This window comes from Dipodomys merriami, unplaced genomic scaffold (genome assembly GCF_024711535.1).
Source record: "Dipodomys merriami isolate MVZ:Mamm:240054 unplaced genomic scaffold, mDipMer1.0.p SCAF_22, whole genome shotgun sequence".
NCBI lineage: Eukaryota > Metazoa > Chordata > Mammalia > Rodentia > Heteromyidae > Dipodomys > Dipodomys merriami.
The window spans coordinates 8,041,618-8,056,411 of record NW_027203604.1 but is presented as its reverse complement, the minus strand read 5'-3'; the positions used below and the strand labels follow the sequence as shown (position 1 = coordinate 8,056,411).

General features: G+C 35.8%; 1 protein-coding gene across 2 annotated transcripts in view; it reads right to left on the bottom strand.

Moving 5' to 3' along the window:
• The window catches only part of Ermp1 (endoplasmic reticulum metallopeptidase 1), a 45,638-nt gene that overhangs the window by 6,911 nt on the left and 23,933 nt on the right, over positions 1–14,794 (bottom strand). For both annotated transcript variants that reach the window (XM_070033247.1, XM_070033248.1), the window contains exons 8-13: positions 14,173–14,393; positions 10,577–10,751; positions 9,990–10,180; positions 7,144–7,296; positions 5,459–5,661; positions 4,932–5,047 (exon numbers count right to left, since the gene is read on the bottom strand). In XM_070033247.1, the coding sequence (XP_069889348.1) occupies positions 4,932–5,047; positions 5,459–5,661; positions 7,144–7,296; positions 9,990–10,180; positions 10,577–10,751; positions 14,173–14,393 (1,059 nt within the window). The remainder of the gene's footprint in view (positions 1–4,931; positions 5,048–5,458; positions 5,662–7,143; positions 7,297–9,989; positions 10,181–10,576; positions 10,752–14,172; positions 14,394–14,794) is intronic.

Sequence of the window (14,794 nt, the reverse complement as noted above, 5' to 3'; positions counted from 1 at the left end):
GCAGGATACAAAATTAACCCACAAAAGTCAGTAGCTTTTCTGTATACCAACAATGTCAGATAGGGAATTAGGAAAACAATTTCATTTGTGATACGCTAAAATATTTAGGAATAAACCACTATGGAGGAAGGACCTCTATAGTGAAAACTATAAGAATTTGAAGAAAGAAATCAAAGAAGACACCAGGAAATGGACCTCCCTTCATAGGCAGAATACCATGAAAATGGCCATACTGCCAAAGGAGAGCTCAATAAGCATCCAAATCGCCATGTCATTCTTCATTAAGATAGAGAAAACAATCAAAAAATTCATATGGAACAACAACAACAACAAAACCCGAGGAGCTAAAACAGTTTTGGACAAAAGAAAGCAAAGTTGGAGGCAATTCTGAACTTCAAACTTTACAGAACTATAATAACAAAAACAGCTTGGTACTGGCATAAAAATAGGCCTAAAAAACCAATGGAATAGACTGGAAGACAAAGAAATCCATGTACTTATATACTTACTAGGGAGCCAAAAACATATGCTTTTTCAATGAACGGTGTTGGGGAAACTGGACATACATATGTAGAAGACTACAATTGGATCCATATGTCACCTTGCACTAATATCAAAATACCTCATTGTAATAAGACCTGAAATCTTGAAACTACTGGAAGTAGGAAGAATAGAACTTACTGGCATAGCCAGGTACTTTCTGAAGAGCATTCTAGGGACTCAGCAAATAGATTTGACAGACAGGACTGCATTAAATAAAAAGTTTCTCTGCAGAAAAGAATATAGTTACTAAGCTAAAAAGACAACTTATACATATCACCCAACACATAAGAAATAATTGTATTGTCAAAGCTTATAGAATTCACAAACTTCATAGACAAAGATAATGACAATTTGCCTTGTGAAGGTTAAAATGTGTTTGTGACTTTATCACTATCCTACAATTTATGTAAGCACTTAATCTCAATACAAAATTATTTTTTTAAAAAAGCTTATACATCCAACAAGGGCCTAATATCCAGAATATACAAGGAGTTCAAGAAACAGCCCCCCAAAATTAATAACCCAATCAATAAATGGGTAAAGGAACTAGAGAATTCTCAGAAGAATGGCTAATAAACAGATGAGGAAATGCTCAACTTTCCTGGCCATAAAGGAAATGCAAATCAAAACAATTTTGAGACTCCATCTCATTACAGTAACATTGGCTAGCCTCAAAATATGAACAGAGGGAGACATGGTTCAAAAAGAATTATACTCATTACCTGATTCGTGTAACTATAACCCCTCTCTATATTATCTCAATAACACTAAAAGTAGAATTTTTTTAAAAAAATGAGCAATAACAAGCTGGTGGGGTTGCAGGGGAAAAAGAACCTTATTATGCTGTTGGTGGGAATGTAAACTAGTACAACCACTCTGGAAGGCAGTTTGGAAATTCCTAAAAGAATAAAAAATAGGGCTGGGAAGGTGGCTCAGTGGTAGTGCGCTTGCCTTGCATGCCTGAGGCCCTGGGTTCGATTCCTCAGCACCACATAAGCAAAAAGAAAAAAGCTGGAAGTGGCGCTGTGGCTCAAGTGGTAGAGCACTAGCTTTGAGCTGAAGAGCTGAGGGACAACGCCCAGGCCCAGAGTTCAGGCCCCATGACCGGACCCAAAAAAAAAAAAAAAAAAGAATAAAAAATAAAATACCACTTTGGGCATCTACCCAGAGAAGACCGGATATAGTAAAGACACTTGCACATCCATGTTCATTGTCACATTATTCACAATAGCCAAGCTATAACAGCCCAGATGCCCTGCCACAGATAAATAGGATCAAGAAAATGTGGCACAAACATAACAATAGAATTTTACTCATCTATCAGAAAGAATAATATGTCATTTGCTGGGAAATTAATGCACCTGAAAAAAAAAATTGAAATAAGTCAGGATCAGACAAAGAGTGCATGTTTTCTCCCATACGTGAAAACTAGACCTAAAATACAAGCATGTATGATAACATATAGGGTTCTATGCATATGCACATAAACTGACTAAAGGATTAATAAAGAGAGAGGAGGAATCCCAAAGTGTAACTCCTCTGAATAAGTAATAAACTGTTTATCAAAATGAATACCAGGAAGAAGAAACATGTTGTGGGGGGATGGGGGAAAAGGAATTGAGGAAGGATGAGCAAATGCAGTCATTATATTAAATGTATATTATGTAAAAAGAGAACTATGTAACGAGGGTAGAGATGGGAGGGGGAAATAGGGGAGAATGAAGGAAGGGGTGATATAACCAGGAAACACTGTACTCATAACTTGACTTATGGAATTGTAATCTCTTTGTACAAGTACTTAATAATTTTTTAACTTATATGCTGATAATGTAGAACATACCTTCTCAGGTGAGTATTAACATTCAGAAACAAGTATTGGTCAGAAGAAATACCAGGAAGTTACACAAAATTACAAATAAATTATCATAGTGAAATTCAGTTATTAACAAACTAGCTTCCATCTGAAAAATGTCTTCTTTAAAAGATTTATGGTAAAGTTTGGCATAGTAGCTCATATCAATAATTGTTAAGAAGGATCATAAATGTAAGACCAGCCTGGGACACACGGTGAGACCATGTCTATGAAACAACAACCTCACAAAGAAGTAAATGAAATGAAACAAATCAGAATAAAAACAGACCTAGACCTCATCTGTCTTCTATCTACTCAGGAGACTGAAACCTGGATGATTCTGGTTCAAAGCAAACCCACACAAAAGAACCCAAAGACTCTATCTCCCAACTAGCCATCAAAATGCTGGGCTAGAAGTATAGCTCAAGTGTTAAGAAAGCCAAGCAGGAGTGTGAGGCCCCAATAGGGGTACAAACACAAAAAGTCAGACCTAATTTTAAATCTAAATATTTTCTTTTTTAATGAAAAAGGTTAGCTACTAAAGGGAAATAAGCCCAAATATACAAAAAATAAAATTAAGCAGAAATTTCAAAAGTCACATTGACTATTTTATAAACCTCTATAATAACTGATAATAAAAAAAACTAAAGTTTCTAGGAAAATACAGATAAAAACAAAATTGAATCCATTAAACATATAAAGATTAAACAGACCAATTTTCCTAAAATAAGTTGTTAAGGAACTACAAAAAAGCATCAGGTCCAGGTGGTTTCACATAGGAATTCAAATAAACATTTCAATCAAGTTGTTCCAAGGCTCCACAAATTATTTAACAGTATTAAAAATGAAGAACTTATTTTTATTATGTGTAGCTGGACAAAGAGTACAAATTTTGAAACAGAACACTACCATTTATGAGTATTTATATAAATCCTCTAAAAGCAACCAGGCACCAAGGGCTCATGCCGTTCATCCTAGTTACTCATGAAGTTGAGATCTCTGAACTGCAATTCATAGTCAGCCCAGGCAGTAAAGTCCATGAGACTCTTACCTCCAATTAACTAGCAAAACGCCAGAAGTGGAAGTGTGGTTCAAGTGGTAGAGTACTAGCCCTGAGCAAAAAACTCAGGGACAATGTCCAGGCCCTGACTTCAAGCCTTAGAACTAGCATGCGTGTGCACATGTGTATGCATGTGCGTGCATATACACACAGCTTCTCAAGTATGGTAAATCATATACAAATATGCCTACATGAACACAGTGTCAAATTATTTTTGACAAAGGCACCAAGGGAATTGTAAAGAAATCTTTTCAATAAATAGATGATAGGCAACTGGATGGCCATAAAAAAGTGCATTAACACATACACTTCTCATACAGAAAAATTAATCCAAAGTGAAACATAAGCCTAAATATAAAAGCTCTTGCTGAAAGGAAACCCTGAGAAAATTTTATAAAAATTTAAAACTTCTGGGTCTGGGAAGGTGGCTCAGTAGTAGAGTGTTTGCCTTGCATTCAGGAGGCCCTGGATTCAATTTCTCAGTACTACATAAGCAGAAAAAGCCAGAAGTGGCGCTGTGGCTCAAGTGGTAGAGCACTGTCCTTGAGCTGAAGAGCTGAGGGACAGCACCCAGGCCCAGAGTTCAGGCCCCACGACCGGCAAAAAAAAAAAAATTTAAAACTTCTGTTCATCCAAGACTATTAAGGAAGAGAAAAGCAAGCCAAAACAAACAAATCAATAATAAAATAAAAAACAAAATCAATAAGCCTTAAACTAGGCTGTAATTTCTGCTCAATTTTTCTTTAAGCCTGAAATTGCCCTAAAAATAAAATCTAAAGAATAGTAGGAGTGAATGTAATCAAAGTGCATGCATATATATGTATATATCACATTAAACTGAAACCCCTTTGTACAATTAAAACAAAAAAGTTTAAAATATCAAAAAATAAAATTTACTAAATTTCTTTAAGAAATCAATTCCAGCTTTAATTGCTTTTAGATAAAGAAGCCAGGTAATCAAGAGGTTGAGGCAGGTGGATTGTGAGTTCAAGACCAGCCTAAGCTACATAGTAGACTGTCTCAAAAAAAAAAAGCACTAGGAAGTGGCTCTGTGGCTCAAGCGCTGGCCTTGAGCTGAAGAGCGAATGCAGGGACAGTGCCCAAGCCCAGAGTTCAAGCCCCATGACCGACCAAAAAAAAAAAATATATACTATAAGGTCATCCTAAGTTGCTAATCACTCTGATATATTTGAGAAGACATGCATGCAACTTAAAAAGTTTAAGACGCAAAGATCAAAGCAGGGTGTCAGGGGCTCACGCCTGTAATTCTAGCTACTGGGGAGGCTGAACTATGAGGATCATGGTTTGAAACCAGTCCATACTGGCACACTGTGTGTGGCATGTGGCTCAAGTGCTAGAGTGCTAGCCTTGAACAAAAGAAGCTAAGGGACAATGCCCAGGCCCTGAATTCAAGCCAAGGATTGGGAAAAAAAAGCAAAAGCAGAGGGGAGAAGAAAAAATTGTCATCTGACTCACCTGTTGCTTCAAAGGTCAACTTTATAGAATCCCATGGTGTGTGTTCTTTGGATATAAGTCTGAAATGAGGTGGATTTCTTGGCGAAACTTCTGGGGCAGGAAGATACCAGTTTTTTCTATTTGAAAAGGCAGAGTCAATATTTAGGATGATTTTAGTGGATAGCTCTCCATAACTCATGTTGTTCAGACCACATGAACACATCTTTGGGTATGAAAAAAATCTGACAGATATGAAGAGACCAATCTTCTGTAGCCAAGGTTACTTTTTTGGGTACTGGATATTGAACTCAAGGCCTCATGCTTGCAAGGCAGTCATTCTAACACTTGAGTTAGGCCTCCAGTTCAAAGAAAAATTTAAGTTTATATCCTGAGTGCTTTATGTACTAAAGAAATAAAAATTTTGTGATGATAGAAACTATAAACAACAGTTGACTTGTGAATTAAGGATAATAAATAGAATATTGATACAATGATAGAATTTGAGAACAAACTAATCCCCAACTTAAGCAGAAAAGTAATAAACCAACCTGATGAGAAAGTGCACTGGAAGATACCATGGGAAACCACAGAGGGGAGCATTCTCCTCACAGTGAGCTCGGACTGTGTCATTGATCTCAGGAATGTGAGGTGTTATATGAGACATTCCAGTATAATCAAACCCATTGATCCATATTCCAGAATCTCTTTTAACTATGTTTCCTTCCAAGTTGTGAAATGTTCTAGTCATATGCTGTAAAGAACAAAACTATTTGGAAAACTACTCTCTCAACCAATTCACCCACATTCTCATCCCAGATAGATAAAGTATGAGCATAGATAAAATAATGTAGATCTAAAGAAACAAAAAGAGAACACTCTAGGTTAAGTTACTGCTAGTCGTTTTTCTTTTTCTTTTCATTTTTTTGTGCCAGTCCTGGGGCCTGAACTCTGGGTCTAGGTACTGCCCTTAAGCTTTTGTGCTCAAGGCTAGCACTCTACCGCTTAAGTCATAGCTCTACTTCTGGCTTTTCTGGTAGTTTAGTGGAGATGAGAATCTTTCTTGCCTGGGCTGGCTTTGAATCACAATCCCCAGATCTCAACAGCTTGAGTAGCTACAATTACATATGTGAGCCACTGTTGCCCAGCTGGTTTTTCTTTCAAACTGGATAATGAATATACAAATGTTTTGCTGTACTGTACAAATATATTTTAAATTTTATATTGAAAAATCTGGGCTGGGAATGTGGCTTAGTGGTAGAGTTCTAGACTAGCATGCAGGAAGCCCTGGGTTCGATTCCTTAGTACCACATAAACAGAAAAAGGTGGAAGGGGTGCAGTGGCTCAAGTGGTAGAGTGCTATCTTTGAGTAAAAAAAGATTAGGGATAGTGCTCAGACCCTGAGTTTAAGCCCTAGGACTGGCAAAAAAAAAAAAAAAAGAAGAAGAAGAAGCTTGACCAGGCACTGTAGTACATGATTGCATGCAGCCCCAGCCACTCAGGAGGCTATGGAGGGAGGACTACTTGAACACAGGAGTTCAAGACCAACATGGGCAGCACAGTCACACTGTCTCAAAAAACAAAGCAAAAATATTGAATGTATATGTATAAATCAGATTTTAAAAGGCAACAATATTAGAACTCCTTCTAGAAAAAAATGTAAATGCATGCTACATTTAACTTCCCTTCTATGTTATACAAAGCTAATTCATTTGTAGAGAAAAACAGGAATCACATCTGCCACTAGACAGACTTGTGCCCAATAGGCTTCTATGAAAAGACACCATTATCCTTGAAATAGCCTTACTGACAGCCTGAAGAATATCAAACAGGAAAAGGAAAAGGTTACATAGGGCAAGGTTTTGCAGACTGCCACTGACAGGCCAAATTATCATTTGTAGAAAGGTTTCATCAGAAGACGGTCATATTTACTTGGCTCAGGTATAATCTACAACTGCCTTCACTCTACCAACAGACTAGCTGCAATAGAAACTATATAGCTGACAAGCTCTAAAATATGTATTATTACTTTGCCTTACACAAAAGGGAAAGATAACTCAAAGACAAATCAAAGCAAGACTTTTAAAAAATAAAAACATACCTTTTCCTAAATACTACTAACATGATTATAAAAATTAATATGCTGTGGAAACTCCACTGAATCTCCTGAAGAATTAAACTTGCAAATAAAGGAGTATTTGTTTCATCTCACATGGCTCACAAAAATTGTTCTTACCTGTAGAAACACTCTCTTTGGCTTTGGATTAGCAGGATTGGAGCTATATGGGAAAAAAGTTCCACTGCAAACAAGGAGGAATGTAACTGTACATACCAAAGTTAGAGTGAGCATAGTTTTTTTTGTGCTTCTGGTAAGGTAGATGAAGTTAATCTGAAATAAAAATATTACAAATTGATTATCACTAGCAGGCTTTTTAACTGATTTTTATTTTTTAACAGGTATTGCGTAATTGGCAATGGAGAAAATTTATCAGCATGGGATGACACATCAACACCAAGTAAACAAAGCACTAATTCTCAGGGATTTCCATCAAAAAACAGAGCTAAAGAATTACAGATTATTCATAATCTACTATGATAAGTGAAGGCATTTCCTATTCTATAGTGTTACAACACCCATCCTGCATAATCTCCCATAAAACAGTAGCATTCTTAAGTGAATGATCCTTTGTCTATACATTGTGAGTTCAGAAATAAGACCAGTCACCCCAGGATTTAAGGCAGCGCATTGGCAAAACATGTATCCCTATCTGCCCTTCAATCTCCTAAGTGACACACTACTAAAATACATCTCCAACCAAGTAATGCATTTCTCATCTACTATAAGGCTGACAGGTCTAAACAGAGATAGTATTTTGGGTTAAAATTTAAAAAAAAAGAAAAGCCTGCCTATCATAATGCTGTAATTGCAGCCATCATGCTAACTACTACGAAAGTTGTCTTAAAATCTCACTTTAAGTTATTGTTTTCACATTCAAGTCTCCCCCCCCCCCTTCTCCAATCAGGAGGCCCATTTGCCTCTTCTACTTATCTTCTTAACAGGTTTGATAATAGTTACAAATGAATGGCAATCAGAGAAGAGGAAGGATGACCATAAAGTGACAATGTGTCTGGGTTCCATCTTATTCTATTTGTAAATCACTACCTTTCACACTGCTACATATAAACAAGAAAATGAAAATTAAAAACACAGCATCAAGGAATAGCAGGGTTATTTCACATTATAATGAAAATAAATGAGAATTTTTAATTATTCAAAAGAAATTATCTCCCCAAAAGTTTCCCTAATAAATTATGACGTAGGAAAAATATACTTTACACACCCTTTTTATTCTGACTATGGATATTTTCAATTTCCACAGGCTCATTTTGTCTCCTTCCATATGATCATGACCAATGGCACAGAATTCAAATGATCCACACTTGGGTCATCTTTACAAGCACCACTAACTTCCAGTCATTCAGGAATAAATAAGGGAGCAGGTCGTATGTTAACACAGCTGACTTTGGATCAGAATTTCATCTACAGGTGACAATACTCCACTATCTCCTTTTTGTTGTTCTTTTGTGTTTTTGAGATGGAGTCTCACAGGCTAACCTCAAATTTACAATTCTCCTGTCTCAACCTTCTAATTAATCTTCACAATAGCAAACCTATCTATTGACAAATACAGAGTTTTGCAAGATTATTAATAAAACCCAAAGAAATTAACCCTGTAGAAAATAAAATTTTAGAACATTCCATGCCTCCTACTACAAATACCAGTAAGGATATGAATCATCATCTTAACGGTATACTTAGGTTTCTTTTAGGATTAGGATAGTCAACCTCAAATAATAATGTACATATGAATTCACTAGAAGGTTACATATGCAAATCCACTTAGACAGCTTTCCTGGCCACTGAGAGGTTATCTATGGATAATGCTGAGCAAAGCTGTGGTACTTCCTAATCTTCATAGGTCTTCAAAACCTAACTGCCACCAGAGGTTCCTTTTACCACAAAGGCTCACTATCCCCTCCATGAAGAAAAGAGATATAATCAAGTTATAATTCCAGTTTCTATTTGGTCTGATAGCACCAATTCTCAACGCATACTATGGATGTTCAGTAAGTAATTCCTAAGAAGGACAATGAAGAGAACCACAAAACAGAGATCTCCTTTCTGTAGAGGCTCAGGCTATTCAAGAGATGTATAAACATGATGCCAAGCAAACCATGGTTGAGGTTTCTGATATGAAACTCATCATAAACCAGCTTCTCTTTCCTCTGGAAGTCTCATAAGATGAGAAGCACAGACAACAACAAAGGTAAGACTCTCCCTACCAAAGCAATACACTGATGTAAAGGCCTATACTATTAGTACTTGGTATATATTTAAGTATCCTCATTGGTCATCACTCAAAGAGACAGATTCAGTTAATTAATTTTGATGTGCTAGCAATGAAGCAATCGAATTGCAATGCAAAAAAGCTCCACTCCAGTTGTCTTCTCTTGACCTAACAGATCTAATAAAACTACTATGTTTTTTATTAATATTTATTTCTAATATGCTCAGAATACACCATTAGTATTTTTTTTATTTTTTTGTTTTTTGTTTGGGGGCCAGTCCTGGAGCTTGAACTCAGGGCCTGGGCATTGTCCCTGAGCATCTCTGTGCTCAAGGCTAGCACCCTACCACTTGAGCCACAGCGCCACTTCCAGCTTTTTATTTATGTGGTATTGAGGAATCGAACCCAGGGCTTTGTGCATGCTAGGCAAGCACTCTACCACTAAGCCACATTCTCAGCCCCTAGTATTTATTTTAAAAGTTCATCAACAGGCAATGTCTTAACAATTCTCATTTGATATTCAGATAGAATGAAAACAACAGCAACAACAACAGCAACAAAAACTCATCTACTTTTTCTTATCAGATTGAACCCAAAAGATGCTCAGCCCTTTGATGTGACTTTTGCTTAAGACTTTCTCAATAAAGTACAATTAACATTATTTCACATGTATGATGGCTAAGCTTAATACATATTCACATTTAAAAATGGAAAACAAAACTTTTTTCCTTACAAAATAGGAAGAGAGCACCATCGTACAACCAGCCAAAATGGATGCCAGCACAACATCAGGTGGAATTTCTGACCCACTTCTCCCAAGGATAGGGGTAAACATTTCAAATACTGCCCAGATGAGGTATAGTGCATAGACGTAAGGAATAAACATTCCCAAAAGGTAAAGGGCAATAAATTTTCCTTGGGTACCTAGGAAGAAGGAAAAACAACACACACATAAGAAAATCTACAGAGCAGCATTTTGTAGTGATGATGTGCCTTGGCACCTGACAGAAAGTAGGTTTAGGTGTGACACTGGCTCTTTAGGTACATGTTATCTACCAAGATAAAGTACTTCACTCAGAGAAGATAAAATACAATAAGAATAAAAATATACAAGGAATATATTAGTATGTGTTCTCATATACTAGTATATAAGAATGAGATGGGGTATAAGGTGTAATATAATTTACATAGTATGAAAATTTAAGAAAACAGTGACAATATAAAAAGCCTACTTGATGAGATTTTTTTTATTTAAAAAAAAAAAGTTCCTAGAAGCCTTAATGAATTTTTCCATTTGTATCAAAATCAAAAATACCCTACCATGCTGCTTAAAGTCCTTGGGCACAAAAAGCTTTGTGAGCAATGGAAACACTACCCAAACAGCACTAATGAATGCTGAGCAAAATCCTTGGTAAGTGAGAGTTATGAGAAAACCACAATGCACAAACAGTGAGACATCAAAAAACACTTCTCCCAGGTACTGGTCACTGACATTCTGAAAGAAAGAAAAATAAACAAGAAGTCTCAATCATGGGTTATTCATAAAGATCATTGATTATAACAATTTCCATTGCTCATAATTTTCATTGCTCAAGGAAATTATAATCTTTTATGTCCATTGTTTGACAGGATCTACTCTTAAAACTGACCAAGTAAAGACCTAACAAATCTCCCTTCTACCAGGAGAGGCAATTTAACAAGCTATAGTGACAATAATACCATTTCTCATATCACCAGGCTAAAAGTAACCCTTGGAAGTGATCTAAAATAAAGAGTCTCCTGAAATCACCCATTTCTGTAATATTTTGCTAGAAAAGTGATCTGATCCTCAGCGGCAGCACCAACCACTACCATACACCAGGAATGCTGCATGCCCTCTGCAGCAGTGGCCTTGGTGGGTTTGGCTTCATTTTCCTTACATCCTACTATTTCTACTTGGCCATTTCTGCTACTCTGCCCTTAGCCCCATCTTTTATTTCCAGTGCTTTCATATTAGAAAATTTTAATATCAAAAACTCTTAACAGTTTTTGAGACATGAAGTCTAAGGAATCCTGAAGAATGCCTTACACTCTTCAGAAGAAAGTTGATTTATGAACTTAGAAATATTAACAGTTGCAAGAGTGATTTTATTAATAGAAACATGAAAGTATAAGCTGTGTATAAACACCAACATGGAAATTGACACCTTTTAAGTTTCCTTTTCCTTTTCCTCTGCCTTCTCATTTGTTTTATCCCAGGGTACTTTTACTTGAAGGGACCTACTTCAAGAGCTTAAGAGTTATTGTCATGTGCTTTTGGAACAAGTTCATTTCACTCCCCTTTGCATGATGGGAAACACAAGCTATAGCAGCTAACATTATGTTCAACATAGGATTAAGACGTTTTGTTTTTCTTAAAAGATAATTCATGCTACTCAAATACTTAAAATCAAATACCTCACAATGCAAACTGATATAAGTCAAAATATTTTACTTTCAGGGTCCAAAGTAAACCAAAGATAAAACATCCCTTAAATATATTTTCATCAACATTTATCCCTCCCCAACTGCAATTTATACTACTATTTATACTACTTACCCAAGTTTTCTTGGTATATCACAAAGTAACTTTCATGCTAACAAAATTTTAATGATGTTTCATTGACTTTGAGAACTAAACCCCAGCTCTCTTTCTCATTCACTGTTACCTTGTCTTCACTACAATTGACTTTTTACTGATAGTATATGCATTCTTACTTTTGGTCACTTATCAGCCTGTTCTCTATCTAGTAAATGTCTACTCATGCTTCAAAAATCCCATTCACATGTCACCACCTCCTTCAAGAAGCTTTCCTGGCTCCACATGCAAAATTCCTTTCTCCTGCTCCTGTACTACCTCACTTCACCCAAACACTATAGTTTCTGCATCTTCCCATGTGACACTTTGAGCAAATCAAAGATAGAGAGTACATTCTCAACAATCTCTGTACCAGAAGGTCTCAGCCCAATGAGTGCTTAAAGAATATTTGTAGGGGCTGGGAAGGTGGCTCAGTGGTAGAGCACTTGCCTTGCATGCCTGAGGCCCTGGGTTCGATTCCTCAGTACCACATAAGCAAAAAAGAAAAAAGCCGGAAAGTGGCGCTATGGCTCAAGTGGTAGAGTGCTAGCCTTGAGCTGAAGAGCTGAGGGACAGCACCCAGGCCCAGAGTTCAGGCCCCACGTCCGGACCCCCCAAAAAAAAAAAAAAAGAATATTTGTGAAATGAGGAGAAACTGGGGGAAGGTGAAGGGATGACATTGTCCAAAAAAAGAAATGTATTATCTGACGTATGAAATGGTAACTCCTCTGTACAACACCTTAACGATAAAATATTTGCAAAATGAAAATGGAGCTTTCAGCTTCAGCCCAAATATTTATAACTAGACAACTTAAATATTAAATCTAGCTTTACTCAGCCTTCTATCCCATCCCTGCCAAAATCAACAATATCCAACCATATTTGTTTACATAAAAAGCTTTATATTTATATTTATAGAAATATATAAAATAATAATTTATAGAAATATACTTATATTCTGTATTTTATATATTAATATATTACAAATATAAATAAATACATTTATATTTATGTATTATATAAATATAATTATATATGTAAATATAAATATATAAATGTATTTATACTTATATAAATGTACATACTTATATTTATAAAGTACTTATCTATTTAAATAGCTTATTTATATATTTATAAATAGCTTTATATATTTATATAAATATCTTTTTATAAAAAGCTGCACTAATAATAAGCCTCACAGTATAATTTTTGGAAACTGAAGTTACTACAATAAAAGTATGGTCTGAACCATATGCAATGGCTAATCTCCAAGAACCTTTCTTCATAAGACCTGATAAGATGGAAGGGTTCTTCAAACCCATCCCACACATTAACTGGAACTGAGACCTAGGTTCAGATACTAAAAACATCCTAAGGGAAAGATGCTGGATTACCATGTTCCATGTGCCCATTCTAATCCCTATCAGGAAAAATTGAAAAACAAAAATTATCTACTTATGGTCTTCAAATCAAGGGAGCTAAGATTTTCCCCTATAATTCCCTTAGAAAATCATTATGACTTCTCATTCACTATAATTCACTCATGGTTATTTCATAACCATAACTTCTAATTTTATCAAACACAAGTTGAAAGCACAATGTAGGAAGTCTCTAAAACATCAGTATGACTCAATTAAAATCTCCATTTCACTTTCCTTTTTTTTCTTTCACAGTGTGTCTTTAACTCTGATAGTACAAATGCATGTTGTCAGAACCTCCACCAAAAACATCTAAGAAAAAAATGGAAGAAAAGCTGAGGGATGTGTGTGTGTGTTTTGTTTTTTGTTTTGGGTTAACTGTACTTGGGTTTAAACTTAGGGCCTAATGTGCTACCAACTGAGCCAAACTCCTAGCACAACTGAAAACTTTAAATGTAGCATTCTTTCAACAACAAAGACTGTGTGTTAATGCTATGTGCCAGACTCTGCCTAAACACAAAGGAGACAGCAATGAATAAACAACCCCTGCCTCCATGAAGCTTATATTGTGGTAAATAGTGATTTTAAAACAACATAAATCACTGCATGAGCCCAGGATGGGTTAGCAGTTACAACACTGCAACACAGGCAGAGAGCTGTGCAAACAAGCCTTACATCACCACTATCCTAAATGGTGTTTATACAGCTTCATAACCTCAATTACATTTTGCATCACAACTCTCAAATAAGAAAATGATCAGTAAATTAATGCAGTTGTGGAGAATTCTTTATAAAAATGCTGAACAATAGCTCAAAAGATAAATTACAATGAATCCCACTTGAGTTTGTCTTCAATCCTTGCAAGCAGCAAAAATAAATCAATAAATATACCTTATACTTACCACATAATAAAATCTTTTTGCAAGCGTATGTATGAATATTATTTTGAGTATAGCTGCGGTCCCATACAGACAAACGGAAACATAGAAGTGGTTATACCATGAGAGAGACTGTCCAGTAAGAGAGACCAACACTGCTACAATGAGAACCATTACAAGGCTAGTAAACCAGCTAATGAGAGTGATGGCAAGTCCACACAAGAAGTCCTTCGTGTAGTTAAAATCTAATGAAGAAAAAAAAACCAAAAAATTATGGTCACCATTTTCATCAAATCAATTACATCACCAGTTGCTAAAACAAAATATTTACCACTATAAAGAACTAGAATGTCTAATTGTTGAGGTTGTTAAACACTAAAACAGGGAAAATATGAAGACTTGTATTCAGGGAACACTTACTGAGAGTCTGTGGATACTAGAAACTCAGAGATGTATCTTGTAGAAACAATTCAGAAACATCCCTTACTAGGGAAGTGGGTAGTTTTAGTCTTCCTCATCTTTGGGATGCTTTGTGTACCAAAATATTAGCAAGTACAGAAGGCAAAATTCTATATAAAATCTTGCTAAAGAAGCTAATATAGGAAGATAAGGACATGGGGTAAATAATGTGATAAAGATACATTTT